Here is a 19891-nt window from a genome sequence, read left to right as displayed (position 1 = left end):
CGCCAAAAAATGTTATTCCCAAGGAAAAGTCCTATTGATCCATGATCACGCGTGTAATCTTTGATTTGATAGGAAATGATTTGCAAAATCAAGTCATGACATATCTATGGTTCGGAATTAGGATGAAACACTTACCTGTGTGAGATTGATACACTTTGAGTGATTTTCTTCTATTTTGTTGGACCCAGTGTTTCCTCTAAATGATCGTTTAGAAACGAAACGCTAACATCCAAAATCTCATTTATGGTTATGAGAAAATTTCATCAGCATACCCTCCTTCCCCAATAGACACATTAGTTTGAGGTTTTGTTTCTTTACTAAAGCATGTTCCCATTTTAGTGAAAGAACATCGAGACTATTTTAGTCTCACAAAAGAAAGAACTACGTAGGTCTGAGTTCCTCGTCACAAATGGAGGATACATAGGAGCAAAAGCCCCACTTTTGTCGACCACCCCACCTTTTGCTATCATGACCCAAGAGTCCGGTAGCATGCGGAGACACCTTCCGGTTATCCGTACCTCGTCATTCGGAGACTCTAAGTTCGATTGACAAGCAGAGGCCAATGTGGTCATCTGCACCCTTTCTAGAGATGTCAGCATCTCCCGGTAGAGACTATTTTAGTCTCGCACAAAAGCAAGAACTACGTAGGTCTGAGTTCCTCATCACGAATTGAGGATAAGTAGAAGCAAAAGTCTCGCTTTTGTCGATCGCCTCACCTTTTGCTATCGTGACCCATGAAGTCCAATGACATGCGGAGATACCCAAGTGGTTATCCGCACAAACGATTTCTGTTTATCCTAACCCGTGAAGTTAGGTGGCAGGTGGAGATACCCAAGTGGTTATCCGTATAAACACACTTTCGCTATCTGTCAGACTAAGAGTCTGGTAGCATGCAGAGATTAACGTCGTCTTCTGCACCCTTTGTCAATTAGGGCCAACGAACCTGTTGACACGCGGAGATTTACATCGTCTTGCGTGCTTTCTGTCATCCTGACCCGTGAAGTCAGGTGACGTGCGGAGATACCCAAGCGATTATCTGTACAAACGGTTTCTGTCATCCTGACCTGTGAAGTCAAATGACATGTGGAGATACCCAAGTGGTTATCCGCACAAACGATTTCTGTTGATCCTAACCCGTGAAGTTAGGTGGTAGGCGGAGATACCCAAGTGGTTATCCTTATAAACACACTTTCGCTATCCGTCAGACTAAGAGTCCGGTAGCATGCAAAGACTAACGTCGTCTTCTGCACCCTTTGTCAATCAAGGCCAACGAACCTGTTGACACGCAAAGATTTACGTCGTCTTTCGCGCTTTCTGTCATCCTGACCCGTGAAGTCAGGTGACGTACGGAAATAACCAAGCGGTTATCCGTACGAACGGTTTCTGTCATCCTGACCCATGAAGTCAAGTGACATGCAGGGCTACCGTATGGTTATCCGCACCTTTCATCAACCAGGGGCAAACGAGCCCGTTGACACATAGAGACTAACATCGTCTTCTGCACCTTTTGTCATCCTGACCCATGGAGTCAGGTGACATGCGGGGGTACCATATGGTTATCCGCACCTTTCGTCAACCAGGGGCAAACGAGCCCGTTGACGCGCAGAAACTAACATTGTCCTTTGCACCTTTTGTCATCCTGACCCATGGAGTCAGGTGACATGCGGGGGTACCGTATGGTTACCCGCACCTTTCGTTAACCAGGGGCAAACGAGCCCGTTGACGCGCAGAGACTACCATCGTCTTCTGCACCTTTTGTCATCCTGACCCATGGAGTCAGGTGACATGCGGGGGTACCGTATTGTTACTCGCACCTTTTGTCAACCAGGGGCAAACGAACCCGTTGACGCGCAGAGACTAACATCATCTTCTGCACCTTTTGGCCATCCAGGGACAACGAGTCAGGTGGCAAGCGAAGATACCATATGGTCATCCGCACCTTTCGTCAATCGAGGGGAACGAATTTGACGATATCTAGATAATATTGGTCGTTCGATTTGATTATTTTCAAAATTTTTGCAGGTTTTTTCTCTCGTCGTCCGAACGCATTCAAGCCCGATGACGCACGAGATTCTTCTCTGATGGGTGGGGACGATCAAGTTCGATGGCATAGGGAAGTGTCGTGGTTGTCCCGCTTTATCGCTTTCAAAGACACTGAAGTTTTGTTGACACTTCTGATGCCTTTTCTTTCTTTTTGAATGACAGGTTCCACTGGTCGAGATATTGACTGGTCGAATAATGTTCCGCTCGAATGAAATTAGTGTCATGTCTTTACTTTGCTTTTATATCCAATAAAAGATAACTAAAGAGGGGCAACTGTCATACCCTAATTTCATCCAGGGACCATTGTCTGGTGGCATGCAACCTTCTCTTGACCGCCTCGAGGTACTTAACACCCATCGTTAGGTAATCTGTAAAGTTTCGCGACATTCTGGAAGTCGAAAAGAAGCATTGTTGCGCAATACGTAAAGTTCCGAAAGTCAAAAAAGGGCATTGTTGCGTAATCCGTAAAGTTTCGCAACATTTATGGAAAGAAAAGGGGTGTTGTTATGTAATCCGTGAAGTTCCGTAACGTTTCAGAAAGGAATCAGCAAAAAAACACAAAAGGGGGTGTATTTAGTAAAAATGGGGTGCAAATAGAAACCAGGCCCACTTGGGCCTTTCAGGGGGTTCCAACAGAAGGTGGTGCCTTCTGGTGGAAGCAACCCAGCTCGCCCAGGTGAGCTGGGCGGCAACCACCTCCCTCTTTCCTCCTATAAATAGGGGAAAGAGGGCAAAGCAAAAATGTTCAGTCTTTCTGGTATTTAGGATTCTCTCGAAATTAGTGAGGAAAATTGTTTCTGTGGAAAAAATCCAAGCCGAGGCGCTTCCGTAATGCTTCCGAGACGTTTTCGTGAGCGATTTCGTGAAGATTCTTCACCGTTCTTCATCGTTCTTCGGTCTTCAACCGGTAAGTTCTCGAACTCAAATCTTTCAATTCATTTTATGCACCCTTAGTGGTCCCCACTTATTCCACGTGCTTTTATTTTTATTTCGTTTATTTTCCGTACCCCCTTTTGACGTACTTTAACCATTTATTTAAGCCGTTTTCTCACCTAATAAATAATAAAATAAATTTCCACCAATCATTTGAGTTATAATATCGTTTAATCTCTGTTAAAATAAAATCCAACCGATCATTCACGCCGTAACCACGTTTTAAACCAAAAAAGGGAAAAATAATAATAAAATAATCAAAATATCTTCGAATAAAATAAATCAAAAAAAATCAATCGGACGTTTTTCTGAAAGTTTCCTTGAATGAATTGACTAATAACCAAAGTGAAACTAAAGCTAAAATCAACTCACAAATTAAGCTTTGTCCACAAAAATCACTAAAAACCGTTAAAGGTCCAACGCCTTAAAACGGTCCCCTTTGCTTTCATTGGTTAAACATGGACCATTCAAAATCATAAAATCAATATGTAACTTTGTCGTTTTATGTCAAAAACCAAAAGATCGTTAATGGTCCAACGCCTTAACGTTTCTCTCCTTTCAAAAATCAAAAGATCGTTTAATGGTCCAACGCCTTAAAATGACCTTTTGTTCGATTAAAATATATCTTGCTAAAAAAGATAAAAACAACTTAACCAACGTTTAGTTCTCAAAGAACTATGTAGGTCTGATTTCCTCATCACAAATTGAGGATATGTAGGAGCAAGGGAAACACCCTCATCGACCACAAAAAGATAAAAAATACAAAAAGCATAAAAACACAAAAAGACATAAAAAAAAGGAAAATAAAACATTTTGAAGTCATATTTGCACACTTTATTAAAGGTTGTCGTCTTTTGTGATGGACGTGTGGGGTGCTAATACCTTCCCCGTGCATAAAAATAACTCTCGAACCTTTCACGATTAAAGGTCGTAGACCACACCTTTCCAATTTTTCCAACGTTTTCCTCAACTAAATGTTAGTGGCGACTCCACGCATTTTCCTCTCATGGAAGACGCACCCGTGAGTCTCGTGTTGCCCTCCCGCCCAAGGGTAGGTTGCGACATGTACAGTTTGTAGGGCCATCAACAACATCATTGTAAAATATAGGCACCCCATTCCTAGACTTGATTATTTACTTGATGAGTTGCACGGTGCCAATATCTTTTCAAAAATTGATCTTAAAAGTGGTTATCACCAAATCAGGATGAAAAAGGGTGATGAGTGGAAAACCGCTTTCAAGACCAAGTTTGGTTTGTATGAATGACTAGTGATGCCTTTTGGGCTCACTAATGCACCAAGCACCTTTATGAGGCTTATGCATCATGTCTTAAGGGATTTCATAGGTAGATTTAAAGTTTTTTATTTTGATGATATTTTAGTGTACAGTAGGAGCCTAGATGATCACTTAGGACATCTCAGGCAAGTTCTTTCAGTCCTTAGGAAAAACACCCTCTATGCAAATATAGAGAAATGTACCTTTTGTGTAGAAAATATAGTTTTCTTAGGTTTTGTAATTGGTAGAAATGGGGTCCAAGTGGACCCTGAGAAAATCAAGGCCATCCAAGAATGGCCTACCTCAAAAAGTGCGGGAGATATTAGGAGCTTCCATGGGTTAGCAAGATTCTATAGAAGATTCGTTCCTAATTTCACTACAATTGCATCACCTCTCAATGAGTTGGTGAAGAAGAATGTGGCATTTACCTGGGGTGAAAAACAAGAGCAAGTCTTTGCTTTGCTCAAAGAAAAGCTTACTAAGGCACCTGTTCTAGCTCTTCTTGACTTTTCTAAAACTTTTGAGCTAGAATGTGATGCCTCAAGAGTGGGAGTTGAAGCTGTATTGTTACAAGGTGGGCACCCTATTGCTTATTTTAGTGAAAAACTTCACAGTGCCACCCTCAACTACCCTACCTATGATAAAGAACTTTATGCCTTAATAAGAGCCCTCCAAACATGGGAACATTACCTTGTTTCCAAGGAATTTGTCATTCATAGTGATCATCAATCACTTAAGTACATTAGAGGGCAAAGCAAGTTAAACAAGAGGCATGCAAAATGGGTAGAGTACCTAGAGCAATTTCCATATGTTATCAAATACAAAAAGGGAAAAACAAATGTGGTAGCTGATGCCTTCTCTAGGAGACACACATTGTTTTTCTCCTTAGGAGCTCAAATTTTAAGATTTGATAATATTAGGGACTTGTATGCTTTAGATGAATATTTCTCTCCCATTTACGAGAGTTGTGGGAAAAAGGCCCAAGATGGATTCTATTTGGCTGAGGGGTATTTGTTCAAAGAGTGAAAGCTTTGCGTACCCCCAAGGATCCATTAGGAAATTACTTGTGAAAGAGAGCCATGAGGGCGGACTCATGGGCCACTTTGGGATAGACAAGACCCTTGTCATACTCAAAGAAAAGTTTTATTGGCCCCATATGAAGAAAGATGTCCATAAGCATTGCACTAGGTGTGTGGATTGTTTACAAGCCAAGTCTAGGGTGATGCCTCATGGGCTATACACACCCTTACCCATCCCTTTCTCACCTTGGGTAGACATTAGTATGGACTTTGTCCTTGGGCTTCCTAGAACCCAAAGAGGTGTAGACTCTATCTTTGTGGTGGTGGATAGGTTTAGCAAGATGGCACACTTTATATCGTGCCACAAGGTAGATGATGCTTCCCACATCTCAAAACTCTTTTTCAAGGAAGTTGTGAGATTCCATGGTTTGCCTAGGACCATTGTGTCAGATAGAGATGCTAAGTTCCTTAGCCACTTCTGGAAAACCTTATGGGCTAAGCTAGGAACTAAACTTCTTTTCTCTACCACTTGTCATCCATAAATTGATGGGCAAACAGAGGTAGTGAATAGGTCTTTATCCACCCATTTAAGGGCTCTTCTGAAAGGCAACCATAAGTCTTGGGATGAGTATCTTCCTCATGTAGAATTTGCCTACAACAGGGGGGTTCATAGAACCACCAAACACTCCCCTTTTGAGGTTGTCTATGGGTTCAATCCCCTAACACCGTTAGACCTCATTCCCTTCCCACTAGACACTTCTTTTATACATAAAGAAGGGGAATCTAGGTCAGAGTTTGTAAAGAAGTTGCATGAGAGGGTTAAGAACCAAATAGAGAACCAAACAAAGGTGTATTCAACTAAAGGCAATAGAGGAAGAAAAGAGCTAGTTCTTAACGAGGGTGACTGGGTTTGGCACCATCTTAGGAAGGATAGATTCCCTACTAAAAGGAAATCCAAGCTTAGCCCTAGAGGGGATGGACCTTTTCAGGTTTTGGAGAGGATCAATAATAATGCCTATAGGTTGGACCTCCCAGAAGAGTATGGAGTCAGCACCACTTTTAACATTTTTGATTTAATTCCTTTTGCAGGTGGAGCTGATATTGAGGAGGAGGAACTAACAGATTTGAGGTCAAATCCTCTTCAAGGGGAAGGGGATGATGCAATCCTCCCTAGGAAGGGACCAGTCACTAGAGCCATGAGCAAAAGGCTCCAAGAGGATTGGGCTAGAGCTACTAAAGAAGGCTCCCTCAGGGTAGATTTCTGAGCCCATGGGCCAAGGTTGGGTCTAATTATCTTTGTACATATTAGACTAGGATGTCATTATATTTGGTCCTTGTATTTAAGGCTCCATAATATAGGTAGGGTACCCTAGAAATATAGGATTTTTTAGCCCTTGTATTTTAGGGCACCTAGACTAGTGTTTGTATTAGGGGTAATTTCGTAATTTCACATGCACTAAGTGAATATTTGATGTGTGTGGTTGGAAATAAATTTAATTGAATTGGTAGAAGCCCAATCCAATCAAATTTTAGAGGGGGAGGTGAGCATTTGCTTACTACACCCCATTGCCACATCATATAGTCACACTTTGTGCATGTCCTTCATGTTTTACATGCCTCATGACACCTAAGCACACTTAGTGGAAAATCTTGGATTAGTGAGCTGAACCATAACTAAAATTCACTAATCATAATTAGTGAAATTTTGGCTCCACAAATTCAATTTCAAATTCAAGTGAAATTCAAATTTCCCTCCAATTTTGTGTGACACTTAGGCTATAAATATAGGTCATGTGTGTGCATTTTTTTAAGTTTGATCATTTGAAAATTAAACTTTAGATTTCAGAGCTCTTTTAGAGCACAAAATTTCGTGCTCTTGTCTTCCTCCCCCTTCATTCATCTTCTTCTTCCTCCAAGCTCTAATTTGTGGCCTCCTATGGTGGTGAGCTTCTTCTAGACTCATCTTCTCCTTGAAGTGGCGTCTCCTCTCTCTCTTCCTTCTCCATTCCACTGCCATTCATCTTCCAAGAAGCAAAGGAATCCATTGATAAAGAAGATCTTAGGCCTACAAGCTCCAATGAAGCCTACATCACAAATGGATTGTGTGGTTTGACGGTGCGTCTAATGCACTAGGCCATGGAGTTGGGGCAGTATTGGTTTCCCCAGACAAACAATATATTACTTTCACAGCTAGGTTAGGCTTCAACTGTACAAACAACATGGCTGAGTATGAGGCGTGTGCCCTTGGGATCCAAGAGGCAATTGACTTCAATGTCAAGTTGCTCAAGGTATATGGGGACTCGGCCTTTGTAATTCACCAGTTGAAGGGTGAGTGGGAGACCAGAGATCATAAATTGGTACCTTACCAGGCTTACATCAAGAAATTGATAGAATTCTTTGATGACATATCCTTTCATCATATTCTCAGAGAGGAAAATCAGATGGCTGACACCCTTGCCACACTGGCATCCATGGTTCAGCTAAGCCCACACGGGGATTTTCCGTACATCGAATTCAGATGTCATGGCAAGCCTGCACATTGCTGCTTAATAGAAGAAGAGAAGGATGGTAAGCCTTGGTACTTCGATATCAAACGATACATCGAAGAAAAGGAATACCCGCAGGAGGCCTCTAACAACGATAAGAGAACTTTGCGAAGGTTGGCAGCCGGCTTCTTCCTGAGCGGGAATATCCTATATAAAAGGAACCGTGACATGGTTTTACTTCGATGTGCGGATGCCGAGAGGCTGAGCAAATGCTGGTAGAGGTGCATGAGGGATCCTTTGGAATGCATGCCAATGGACATGCCATGGCCCAGAAAATTCTGAAAGCGGGGTATTACTGGCTCACTATGGAGAGCGATTGTTGCATCCATGTGAGAAAATGCCATAAGTGTCAGGCCTTCGCTGGTAATGTTAATGCTCTGTCCATACCTTTGAACGTCTTGGCAGCACCTTGGCCATTCTCTATGTGGGGCATAGACATGATCGGAGCCATTGAGCCTAAAGCTTCAAACGGATATCACTTCATCTTAATGCCATTGACTACTTCACCAAATGGGTCGAAGCAGCTTCATATGATAGTGTGACTAAGAGTGTGGTGATCATATTCATCAAAAATGAGATAATTTGCCGATATGGGTTGCCCAGGAAGATTATCACCCATAAGGCCACCAATCTAAAGAACAAGATGATGAAAGAGATGTGTCAGAATTTCAAAATCCAACACCATAATTCCACGCCTTACAGGCCTAAGATAAATGGGGCAGTTGAGGCTGCTAATAAAAATATCAAGAAGATAGTTCAGAAGATGACCGTGTCATACAAGGATTGGCATGAGATTCTTCCCTTTGCATTGCGTGGTTATCAAACTTCGGTGCGCATATCTACCAGGGCAACCCCTTTCTCTTTGGTGTACGGGATAGAGGTTGTGCTCCTGTTTGAGGTGGAGGTTCCTTCTTTGAGAATCCTAGCTGAGTCGGGGTTGAAAGAATCAGAATGGGCCCAAGCTCACTTTGATCAGTTGAATCTTATCGAGGGTAAGAGATTGGCCACCATAAGTCATGGGTGACTGTATCAAAGTAGAGTGAAGAATGCTTTTGACAAGAGGGTGCACCCGCGTAAGTTTAGTGAGGGGGATCTTGTCCTAAAGAAAGTATCCTAGGCTCAAAAGGACCACAGAGGGAAATGGGCCCCGAATTATGAAGGACCATTTATTGTGAAGAAGGCTTTTTCGAGAAGAGCATTATTGCTTACAAACATGGATGACGAAGAGCTACCTTCGCCAGTGAACTCTGATATTGTTAAGCGGTATTACGCATAACACCTGGGGCAATTAGAAGGCTTAACATCTGACCATCCTCAAGGACTCATTGGAATCTCCAAGTCTTGAAATCTTTTGTAAACAATAATCGCAACATTAATAAATGTGGGTTAATGATTTGCATCTCTACCTCCAGTGTTGTGTCCTTTACATTTTATTGTCTTTAAGAACATACACTCTCGATCTTCCTCACTAAATCCGGAGCCATTCGGCTCGATCAACGGGGTGTTGTAAGCGTTTAAGTAAAATTGAACACAATAACACCTGTTGAATTGTTACATTTAACGTTCGATCATAAACATGCATGCATTTGCATCTTGTCATCCAGGATCCTGCAAATCGAAAGATGAATAAAGAATCATTTGAGTGATGGTCAGCACCATACCAATTTGGGTAAGTACTAGGGGCAGGAGAAAAGTAATGCAAGCATCTTGTAGTATTGTTTCACATTTGTTGCATGATGAAACTTTCTTTGTCCAAGTTTAGGGGCAGGTACGAACAGGTGCTAGGCCCATGATCAATCGATCACCACCCCACGTCCAGCTAAAGATGTTTAAGAAGCGCTCCTGGGAGGCAGCCTAGTATCTCTAGCTTTGCTTTTTAAAATTTCCTATTTCATACTTGTTTGTTTTCTTGAACTATATCCTGAATTCGCCTAAGTTTATATGCAATTATAGGATTTTTAGAGAGAAAATATAACAATGAATAACACAACTTTGCAAAGGATTTTTTGCTAAAAAAAAAAATTAGCTCGCCTCGACGAGTGGCCAGCTCACCTGGGCGAGCGAGGTCTGACGAGAAAACATAAAAAGGGGAAGGGTGAAGCCATTTTCACCCCATTTCTTCCCCAAAACTCAAAACCTTTAGCAAGCTTAGGGGAGCCACCATTGGCGGCCCCAAGCTTCCTTTGTGCCCTTTTGATTTCATTTTTCACATTCTCTTTCATCTCACACAAGTAAGCACCATCTCCATTCAATTTTACTTGTTCCTTGTGGTATCTTGAATGCTTGATTAGGGGCTTCAATGGATGGCCCTAGGCCTATCCTTGATCCTATTATAGGTTGGCTTGTCATGTTGTTCTTTATTCCTCATTTTTTCATGCTTAAACATGCGCCCACCAACTGTTCAATAAAATGCCTCAATGACCATTTCATGTTTTGTTTTGGAATTTAAGTGTGAAATGAGTTTATGCATGTACAGTCAAGCTCATGCTCTTGGAATTTTGATCTAACAACCTAAGTTGCAAAATACATGAATTACATAGATATGTGAAAGTGATTGGGTGGAATTAGCCTAGTTATTGGTTGAGCTTGCTACACTATCATATGCCCTTTGCATCTAAGTAGTTGTAGGATGTTTTTCAAAGAAAAATAATAATATGCACTGGTGTGTGATTTGTTTTAATTATTTGCAGAGTAACACTTGCAATTAGCAAAAGAAACACACACCACTCAAAATTGGTTGGCCTTTTCTTTCTCAAGATAAATGAAATAATGGTTGTGCATTTTGTGCAAACTAACTTTTTATGGATGTGTCTTTGTAGGCAATGGCTCCAAAGAAGCTTCTCTCTAAGAGGGCAAGGAAGGACACCACGAGAGAAGGATCCAGTGTGGCTCCACAAGCGGACATAGAATTTGACGGACACCAGTTACAAAGTGAGGAACACCAACGCCGCTTTGAGGTGATCAAGAGTTAGTCTTTCCTCAAGGAGAGGCGGGTCCAACTAAGAGAGGAAGAATACACCAAGTTCCAGGAGGAAGTTTCAAAAGGCAATGGACTCAACTCATAGGGCCCATGGCTAAATATAACCCGAAAATAGTCATGGAATTCTATGCTAATGCATGGCCCACAGATGAAGAAGTTAGGGATAAGCGCTCCAGGGTGCAGGGCCAATGGGTCCCCTTTGATGAAGATGCCATTAATCAGTTCTTGGAGCATCCGTTGGTCCTGGAAGAGGGGCAACGTTGCGAGTTCAGTGAAAGGAGGAGCCAAGCTTCGGGATTTGATAAGGAGGCCATAAGCCAGCTACTGTGCATTCCAGGACAGGACGTTGCACGAAGTGTGGCGGGGAGACGGGTGCGGATCATGAACACTAGCATGACCACCATGACACAGATCTGGATGACGCTGCTTCTCAGTAATATCCTCCCCAGCGATCATAATTTCGATCTTCCCCTGCCGAAATGCCAGCTGGTCTACACCGTTTTTACTCAAGTTAGTATTCATGTGGCCTAGCTAATCTCAGACAAAACTTACCAATTTGCAGGGATCGCACCTCCCAGACACCTAGTGGACCCGAAAAAGTCCAACAGAGCACTAGGTTTTCTACCCTTGATCACGGGTCTCTGCCAGTTCTATGGGGTGCCGGTTACGCCCACAAAGCTTATCTGGCCTCCTATTAACAGGACCTTTATAGAAAAGTACTGCATGTCGAGACAAGCGTAGCAGCAGGGGCAGGACCATCAGCAGTAGCTAGTCGCATATGCACCACCGCCACCTCCATAGCAGCCGCCATCCCTAGAGTCCATCTCTGCTCACATCTAGAGGATGGAACTCTACATGTAGCATGTGGCTGACCAGCAAGTGGCCAATCATAGGGGTCGGGTGCAGTTGAATGAGAGCTTTTACCAGTACACCCTACATCAGCAAAGCCAGGATCCCAGCCTTTACTCGTGGCCTACCCCAGAGCAGTTCGGGGCCACAGTTGCATGGCCTGTAGATAGGCCCAATTTCAGGCAGGGGCAGGACCCGCAGGGACCCTCGAAGGTGAGGATGTTGCTCAGGAGGACGATGACATGGTCGATGTGATGAACTTCTTCCTTTGAGGAGGCTAAGTCGCTTGACCATGATCACTTAAAACTGTGAACTCGTCTTTATTTTGTTTCTATTGCTTTCAGTATTTGTTTGTTATCTCATTGTGATAGAACTTGACTTCATTTTATTTCTTTCAGTATTTGTTTGTTATTTTATTGTGATGAAACTTTATTTTATCACTTCCAGCATATTGACGTATTATTTCATTGTGATGGAACTCGTCTCTAGTTTATCGCTTCCAGCATGTTGTCGTGTTATTTCATTGTGATGGTTGGTTTGAAACAAGAAAAAACTAAACAAAAAAAGAAGGGATTTGTGTATGGTTTCTTTTCGTTCACGCGCCCTTTGTTCCTTTGATAAGTGTAATCTCAGGTGACAACCTTTCCTAGGTTATAACTTTTTTCAAAACAAAAAACTAAAAAAACTAACAAAACTAACATTCTTTTGAAAAAGAACTTATCGCCAGTTTTCTTTGGAAATTCATGGATCAAAACACGAAAGGTTTTTTGGAAAAAAAATGTGCACCTAGAGGGTGAAAACAATGAAAGATTTTCCCGAATGCCAAAATGGACTCGGATGTTTGTATGACTTGATGAAAAGAGTATATCATAAATAATTGTTAACCTTTTATCATTTGTGATTAACTCTAATCCTTCTAATATATATTTCTCAAAAGTCATATTTGAACAAGATGTTCTTTGACTCATGCCTAAAAGATTCATGTTGTGTGTGTAAAGCTTGTGTCACGTCATATAAGGGAATAATTCTACATGTATTAAGGGAATCATGTAAGCTATATTTATTGGTTAGTTATGTGCATCAAAGTTAAGGTTACATTAATAACTTAAGTTGTTACATTCAATTGGATTTCATTTTAAAGCCAAACTTTTCATTACAAACTTCAAAAAATGATAATCCTAAATGATTTGATAAATGTGTAATGCACAAGTTAACTCTTACTATTATTTTAAATCAAGGCACATCGTATGGTTGAAATTTGTATTCATGTTATCATTGGTTGTTAACTTTATCCCTTTTAATATTATTACTCAAAAGTCGAATGTGAACATGATTTTCTTTTATTGCATGCCTAAAAGACTAAACTTATATGAGCAAAGCTTGTGCCATATCATCTTGGGGAATAATTCTACTTGTACGAATTGAATCATGCAACCTATATTCCTAGTTAGTTCTGTCCAAAGTTAAGGTAAAAACTACAAAACATGACAATGATAAATTATTTCATAAGTGTATGGCACACATGATAAATCTTACTTTTGCTTTAAATTTAGACGAATCATATGATGAAAATTTCTATTCATGTCGTGAATAAGGTGATTAAGTCAATCATAAATTATTGTTTACTTTGTTTAGTGGTTAGTAATTTTATTGAGCATCATATGTAGTTAACTACATATGTAAACATGATAAATTTTGAGTCACTAATGATTATAAATAAATTTGACTAAATCAATAATTCATGTGCTTAATTGTATTTTTTCCTGTTTTTAAAGTATTTATTATTCACTTATGATTTGCAAAGACTATTTAATATTATAAAATAATGCAAAGATAAGATGATAAATAAATAAAGATAAGATTTGAGGAGATATGATTAAAAAAGATAAAGAAATATTTGGCCAACCAAATCAGTTATACAATGTCATACAATCTAATAATGTAATCTTACATCCCATAAAACATTTGTATAAGGATATCCAGATCCTTTTCTTCATATTACATAGATCGTCTCTCTTGAAAAATAGGAAATTAGTGAGTTTCTTAAGGATTATAGCTAGTTTATAATCTTAGTCACTTAAGTTAATGACACATTTTCTAACTTAGATTATTGCTAGTTGTCACAGACTCATTTTTTTCTTTGTAAATCATTCAATTTCCTTGCTATTTTTCTCCCACCAATTGCACCTTTCTTTTCATCTACACTCTTGACCATTAAAATGAATCATCTTGTCTTTTGGTTTTCAACGTTTTTCTATTTAGGACCCTTTGTTTTGAATTGTTGTTTCCCACCTCGATCATTGAATGGATCATCTAGAATAGGTAGACTGAAGTACATCTCCTTCATATAATGGAAAAAAAAAACTACTTGTATAATTCGTATTTTACCCAAGTCAAGAAAAAATCACAATAAATAGAATTCTCAAATGCTTATGGAAATAACATCAATGTTTTCTTAACATATTCAAAAACCAAAACAATACTTCATGCTTACACCACACTCTTACCTAATCATAAACACTCACCCATTCAATCACTTCACCACTCTCCCTTTCTCTATACCTCACTTCACATGCATTCACTTCATTTCTTTTTTGAATCTTGGTGACTAAGCAAAGAGTGAACTAAATGTCACTTCTCTCACCTCCTATTCAGACCAAGAAAGCTAGACACTCTCCTTTCCACCTCTCAATTTGTGTGGACACTACAAGGCTAGGGTAATCACACCTTATTTTTCAGCACAAGTATTTCGTGGTGTGCAAGGCCAAGAGCTTGCAACCTCACTTTCCTCTCATTTTCGTGATATGAAGCTTAGGGTAAGAGGGCTTTTGTGATGAACTCAGCTATGCATGGTTGCCTTGGTTGCCTTTGGGAGGAGGCAACCATGGTGTATTAAGCCTCCTATGCATTGCATGCATCAAAGTTCTCCTTTATTTTTTTCCAGTTTTTTCATTGTTTTTTCCAAGCTGAAACCTTTTTCTCTTTGCATGCATGTTCTCCTTCTAGTTTTTCTTCATTTTTTGTGCTTTGGAAAAGCTACTAGTACAAAGGAGACTCTGTCCAATTTTTGTTTAGATTTTAAAAAGCAAGTTTGGATTTTCAAAATTAGGCTATGAGAAGGGAGAGGTTGGATCCTCTAAACCAGCCTCGGGGTTTCAAGCCTAGAATTAAATCTACCTGTTGACTTTTCATGAATTTTGTTTTGTTTCGCTCCAAACACAATTTTATAAATCATTTTCTCAGGGTTCAAATGAAACATAGTTGCTGTAAGAAAGATAGTTTTAGGTCGGGGAAAAGTGTTGAAAAGAAAATTTCACCAGGAACAACATAGGATGAATTTTTGTGTAATTTTTACCTTTCTGAAAAGGGGATGATGTTAGCTTTACACTATAAAAATTAGAAGTCTTTTTGGTTTTGGGAAGAAGTAGAAATTCAAAAGTCTTTGAATTATGTCCAAACTAGAGTGCTCTCTATCTCACTGCCTTGAAGAATTTTTTATGTTTTTTCTAGATTTTTGTTGATGGTTTATTTTACCTTATTTGAAAGATAATAAAATTTCCTTCAAGTCTGTAAAAAGTTTTCAATAATAAAATTATTTGTAAAGTTTTACAGATGCTTAAATCTGACTATTTCCAAAAGCTAGGTTTTTTAAAATGCATGTTACTTATAGTTTAAATTTTGACTAAGTATGGATGATTTGCCTTGTTAATTTTTGTCAAACTGTTGTGTGATAATTTAGTGATTTCCCTGTAAGTATAATATGTTTGTTTACATTTGAAAGACCCAGGAATTGTGAATCTCAGGCACTTATAATTGTGGAATGCGATGTTTTAATTGGAGATCAGGAGGTGTGACCTCAGGCACTGTTGCATGTGATGTTTGGTTTGTGGCTCGATTGGCTTGCAATCGCCAATGGTAATGATCTATGTGTTAAGACATGTGTGTGATAGTTACAGAGTGTCAGACATGAGTCCCAGTGTTGACTAGGACCCTATTTTAGTGGGCATATTGCATCTCGAAAGACGTGTGCCTTTGTGTGTATGGTACAAGGACTTAGGCATGAGTCCCAATGTGGACTAGAACCTTGTTCTAGTGGACATTGTATGTCTTGAATAATGTGCAAGTTCTGTTAGTTCACAAGGACTCAAATACAAGTACCCTTGTGACTAGGATGTTTTCTTAATGCATTTGAGCGATGTACAAGTGGACGCGGACTCGCAAGGGAATGTAGAGAGCTATTTCAAGAGAGTCGCATGGGGGAATGTGCTAAAAATTGTGAGAGCTCACTAGACACTAATTGATTGGTGGTTTCCATCATGCGGTATGGATGGGATCCCTGTTGTTGTGATGTGAAGTTTGGATGATTCTCAAACTTGGTTCGCCTTTTGATGATGTTTTGTACCTATGTAGTTGAGCCCTACAACAATAAGGAGTGGTTGAGGAGCAAGGCCTCAAAGTTAGGATGGCCTTACCGAGTGGTACCTAGGGTATGCTTGCTAACTTGTTGTTTCTTAGGGATATGGCACTAAGTTTGCGGTTGCATTTTCCACAGTGTCGACTTAGCAATCCCAACAAATGCGAGACATAACCAGTTAGTGAGAGCCTTGCCATTATACCATAGGGTGCCTTCCTGACAGTCATCCAGACTAAAGTATCGTAAGACCACTTAGTTTTGGAAGTTCCTTTGGCATTTGGCCAGTGGGATATATAAACATATATGTTGAGTTAATCAAAAGGTAATGCCTTAAAATGCATGTGAGATTCGATAGATAGCCACATCACAGTGATTGCTAGTCTTGTGTGTTTTAACTTGATTTAGGTCTTTCTATGTTTTGGCTGATAAAGTGGAAAGACTCACCCTTACGTTTTTATTTATAAGGTAAGATGGAGTCGGAGCTTCTCCTCAAGCTTGACTGTGGGATTGGCAGATGCTTCCTGGATGTGGCATTGGGAGTTGACCACTTTATTGGGTACCTAAGGTTCACTGTGACATCCTTTTTTTACTTCGAGGAGGCATCGTAGTTCATAAAGTACTTTATATGGTGGGTGCAACCTACATCACCCTACTATCGTCATGCCATTCCTAGGGAGATCATAGAGATCTCCTCTTTGTTGTCTTCATCATCTTCTTTGGGCGCATTGGACTATATGCTAGGGCCATCTGATGTAGGTGAGGATTTTGAGCATGCGGTGTCAGCCATGCTCTCTCTAACACCCATTGCAAAGGACGATGAGATCGAGGAGGACCCAGAGATGTTAGAGGAGGACCCGCTAGAGGCGATAGAGTATCCTTTTGATCTTATCATGGTGGATGGCATAGCTATAGTCAATGGAGAGCTTTCTTATGGAGAAGTAGGGTGGCTTATGAAGGAAAGTAGTGAGGAGGACCCTGATAAAAATAGGTGGGATGTCTCTTTAGGGAGTCTTGCTGTTAAGGACCTCTTAGTTGTTGATTCTTGACTCGCCCCTTTTTGCGTACAGTTTCTCCTGTAGGATTGGGTTGGCAATGACTGCTCTGAGACTGGGTGTCTTCCTTTCTTTTTCATATGTATAGGTAGACGTAGGTTCTAGATATTTTGTATGTACTTGTGGTCATAAGCTTTTTATCATATGCATTTTGAGACTTACCCACACTTTGATATATCTTCGGTTTCAAACTTAGTACTTATTGTAATGAATCACTCTTTATAATATATTTCAATAGCTTTATTTTATATCATTTCCCCTTCTCTTTATTAAAAAAAAATGTATGGTTTACTTTTGAAACACATTTGTTTGTACCAAACGATTTATATTTATGTCACGACTTGCATACATAAAGGATTAAAAAGAAAAAAAAATACTTGCATTTTCTTAAGGTAAGATATTTCCACAAATGGATTAATGAACATCATTACATTAAAAATGAGTTTACTTTAAAGGAAAAAGTGCATATTTATTCATAATAGATTTTAGGGTGCCACGAAATTAAATAATGTACATCAAATTTAAAAACCAAAATACTAAACAAAATGGTGGCCTTTTCTTATGGTAAGAAATAGCTAAGCATAAAGCATCATTAGAAATACCTAAGGTTTTCACTAAAAAAGAAAAAAAATAGGCCACCAACAATTTTGACGTAAGCAGGATCCTTGGCAAAGGTGGCCAAGGAATAGTTTATAAAGGAATAGTTTAAAAATGAGCCATTAAGAAGTCCCAAATCTGTGATGCAATCCAGAAAGAGATAGTCATCAATGATTTCATCATAGTTTGTCAAATAAAGCATAAGAACCTTGTAAACTTCTTGGGATGTTGTTTAGAAACAAAAGTTCCTTTTCTTGTGTATGAATTTTTTCCAAACGGTACTCTTTATGAGCGTCTTTACGATCAAGGACAATCTTTAGGATTTTTTTGGCAACTTAGATTGCAAATAACAACACAAACTACTAAGGCACTAAAGTACTTGCATTCTGATACCTCTCCATCAATCATACATAGAGATGTGAAAAGTGCAAACATATTGCTTGATCATGTTAGACAAATGGCCTCATTTATCTTAAGAAGGGGGGGTTGAATTAAGATAACAAGAACTATTCCCCAATTAAAATTCTATTTCACTTTCTATTCAAGTTACAAATTCCCTTAACAATGAACTTCTTAAATATTGATTCAAATAGAACAATCTGAATATAAATATAAAACAATAATAAATAAAAAGAGGTTTAAGGGAAGAGAGAAATGCAAACTGATTTATACTGGTTCGGCCACTTCCCGTGCCTATGTCCAGTCCTCAAGCAACCCACTTGAGATTTTCCACTCTCTTGTAAAATCCTTTTACAAGTTCTGAACACACAAGGACAATCCTTCCTTTGTGTTCAGAATTCTTTTACAACAAGAGACCCTCGGTCTCTTAATCCCTTTTCAGATGTAGGAATAAGAGAAGAAGAAATCTCTCTTGAAAGAGATAGATTGTACAATGAAGATCAATCACAATTCCTTATTGAATATGCAAGTGTTTGACCAAGGAATCTTTGAGAAGATAAGACATTTCAATTCAGAAAAACTCTCTTAATCTTTTGAGAGGATAAAACTTTTTGGGCAATGAAAAACTCTCTTTCCATTCGTGTTTCCAAGTCACATATAAATAGACCTTTGATGGCCATTCATAAACCATTTGAATAGATGTGACTCTTGGAAGTTATTTTCTGAAAATCTCCGCTGGTAATCGATTACAGGATTTGTGTAATCGATTACAGGTTTTAAAATTTGAATTAAAATGTTTATTAACTGCTGGTAATCGATTACCAATATTGTGTAATCGATTACACAGTCTAAAATTTGAATTCAAATATTTAGTTGTTGTTGTAAATCATTTTTGGTCACTGGTAATCGATTACATCCTCTGGTAATCGATTACTAGAGAGTAAATCTCTTGAGAAACACTTTTTAACTTAAATTACTTGGCCAAACCTTTTGCTATATCAAATAGGAATTCCCTTCCTAAAATACTAGTGATCATCTTGATGTTGTGGCTTGTATTCTTGAATCATTGTTTTGAATTTAAACTTGAAAAGCCCATTTGCATCATTTGCATCAAATCATCATGATCATCATCAAAACACCAAAGTCATTTGCTTCTACAATCTCCCCATTTTTATGATGACAATATAAGTCCTGAAATCAAGATACAAGCAAACAATGTATATGTATAAAATTGACGTTCACTCCCCCTATGTTTTGGAATTGATGATCACTTGATTTCTATGCTTTTTCTAAGCCTTTCTACACCTCATTTTTCTCCCCCTTTGGCAACATCAAAAGCCAAAGTACTTGGGAATCAAAACAGATATAATAATGAAGTGGAAACAGATCAATTACAAAGTATAAGTCATAACCAACCAAAATCATAAATAAGACATAACCAAACCAGAATCCAAACAGTTCAAAACTCAAAAACACATAGTATCAAAGCATAAAAGTCTGAAATCCAAATACTACAAGATAAATAAAGTACTGAAAATAATAATCTAAGTAGCATAGCAAAAATATACGGCTTATAAGAGACATAGAATTAGAAACTAAATTCTAAGAAGGTCGAGGTGGTGGTGGAAGATCGAAACTCTGACGAATGTAGCCCACATCCTCTTCAAGCTGTGTGAGGCGAATATCCATTCCGGCAAAGCGTGTATCCAGTGAGTCGAAATGTTCACCAACATAAGAACGAAGACCCCTTAATTCGGAAAGAACTTCAGTCATGAGTGCTGAATC

General features: G+C 39.2%; 1 protein-coding gene across 1 annotated transcript; it reads left to right on the top strand.

Annotated features, from left to right (window-relative positions):
- The first annotated feature begins 7488 nt into the window (after positions 1-7488).
- LOC102666539 (uncharacterized) lies at positions 7489-8034 on the top strand. The gene has a single exon (XM_006598439.1). It carries the CDS (start codon positions 7489-7491, stop codon positions 8032-8034), a length of 546 nt encoding a protein of 181 aa, XP_006598502.1.
- Positions 8035-19891: the final 11857 nt, after the last annotated feature.

This window comes from Glycine max, chromosome 15 (genome assembly GCF_000004515.6).
Source record: "Glycine max cultivar Williams 82 chromosome 15, Glycine_max_v4.0, whole genome shotgun sequence".
NCBI classification, from domain to species: Eukaryota; Viridiplantae; Streptophyta; class Magnoliopsida; order Fabales; family Fabaceae; genus Glycine; species Glycine max.
The sequence above is the reverse complement of the archived record's forward strand: the minus strand, read 5'-3'. Positions and strand labels throughout refer to the sequence as shown.

Bases quoted from the DNA above. Each gene is read 5' to 3' on its own strand.
- LOC102666539 (XM_006598439.1), top strand. From the start codon at position 7,489: ATGGCTGAGTATGAGGCGTGTGCCCTTGGGATCCAAGAGGCAATTGAC.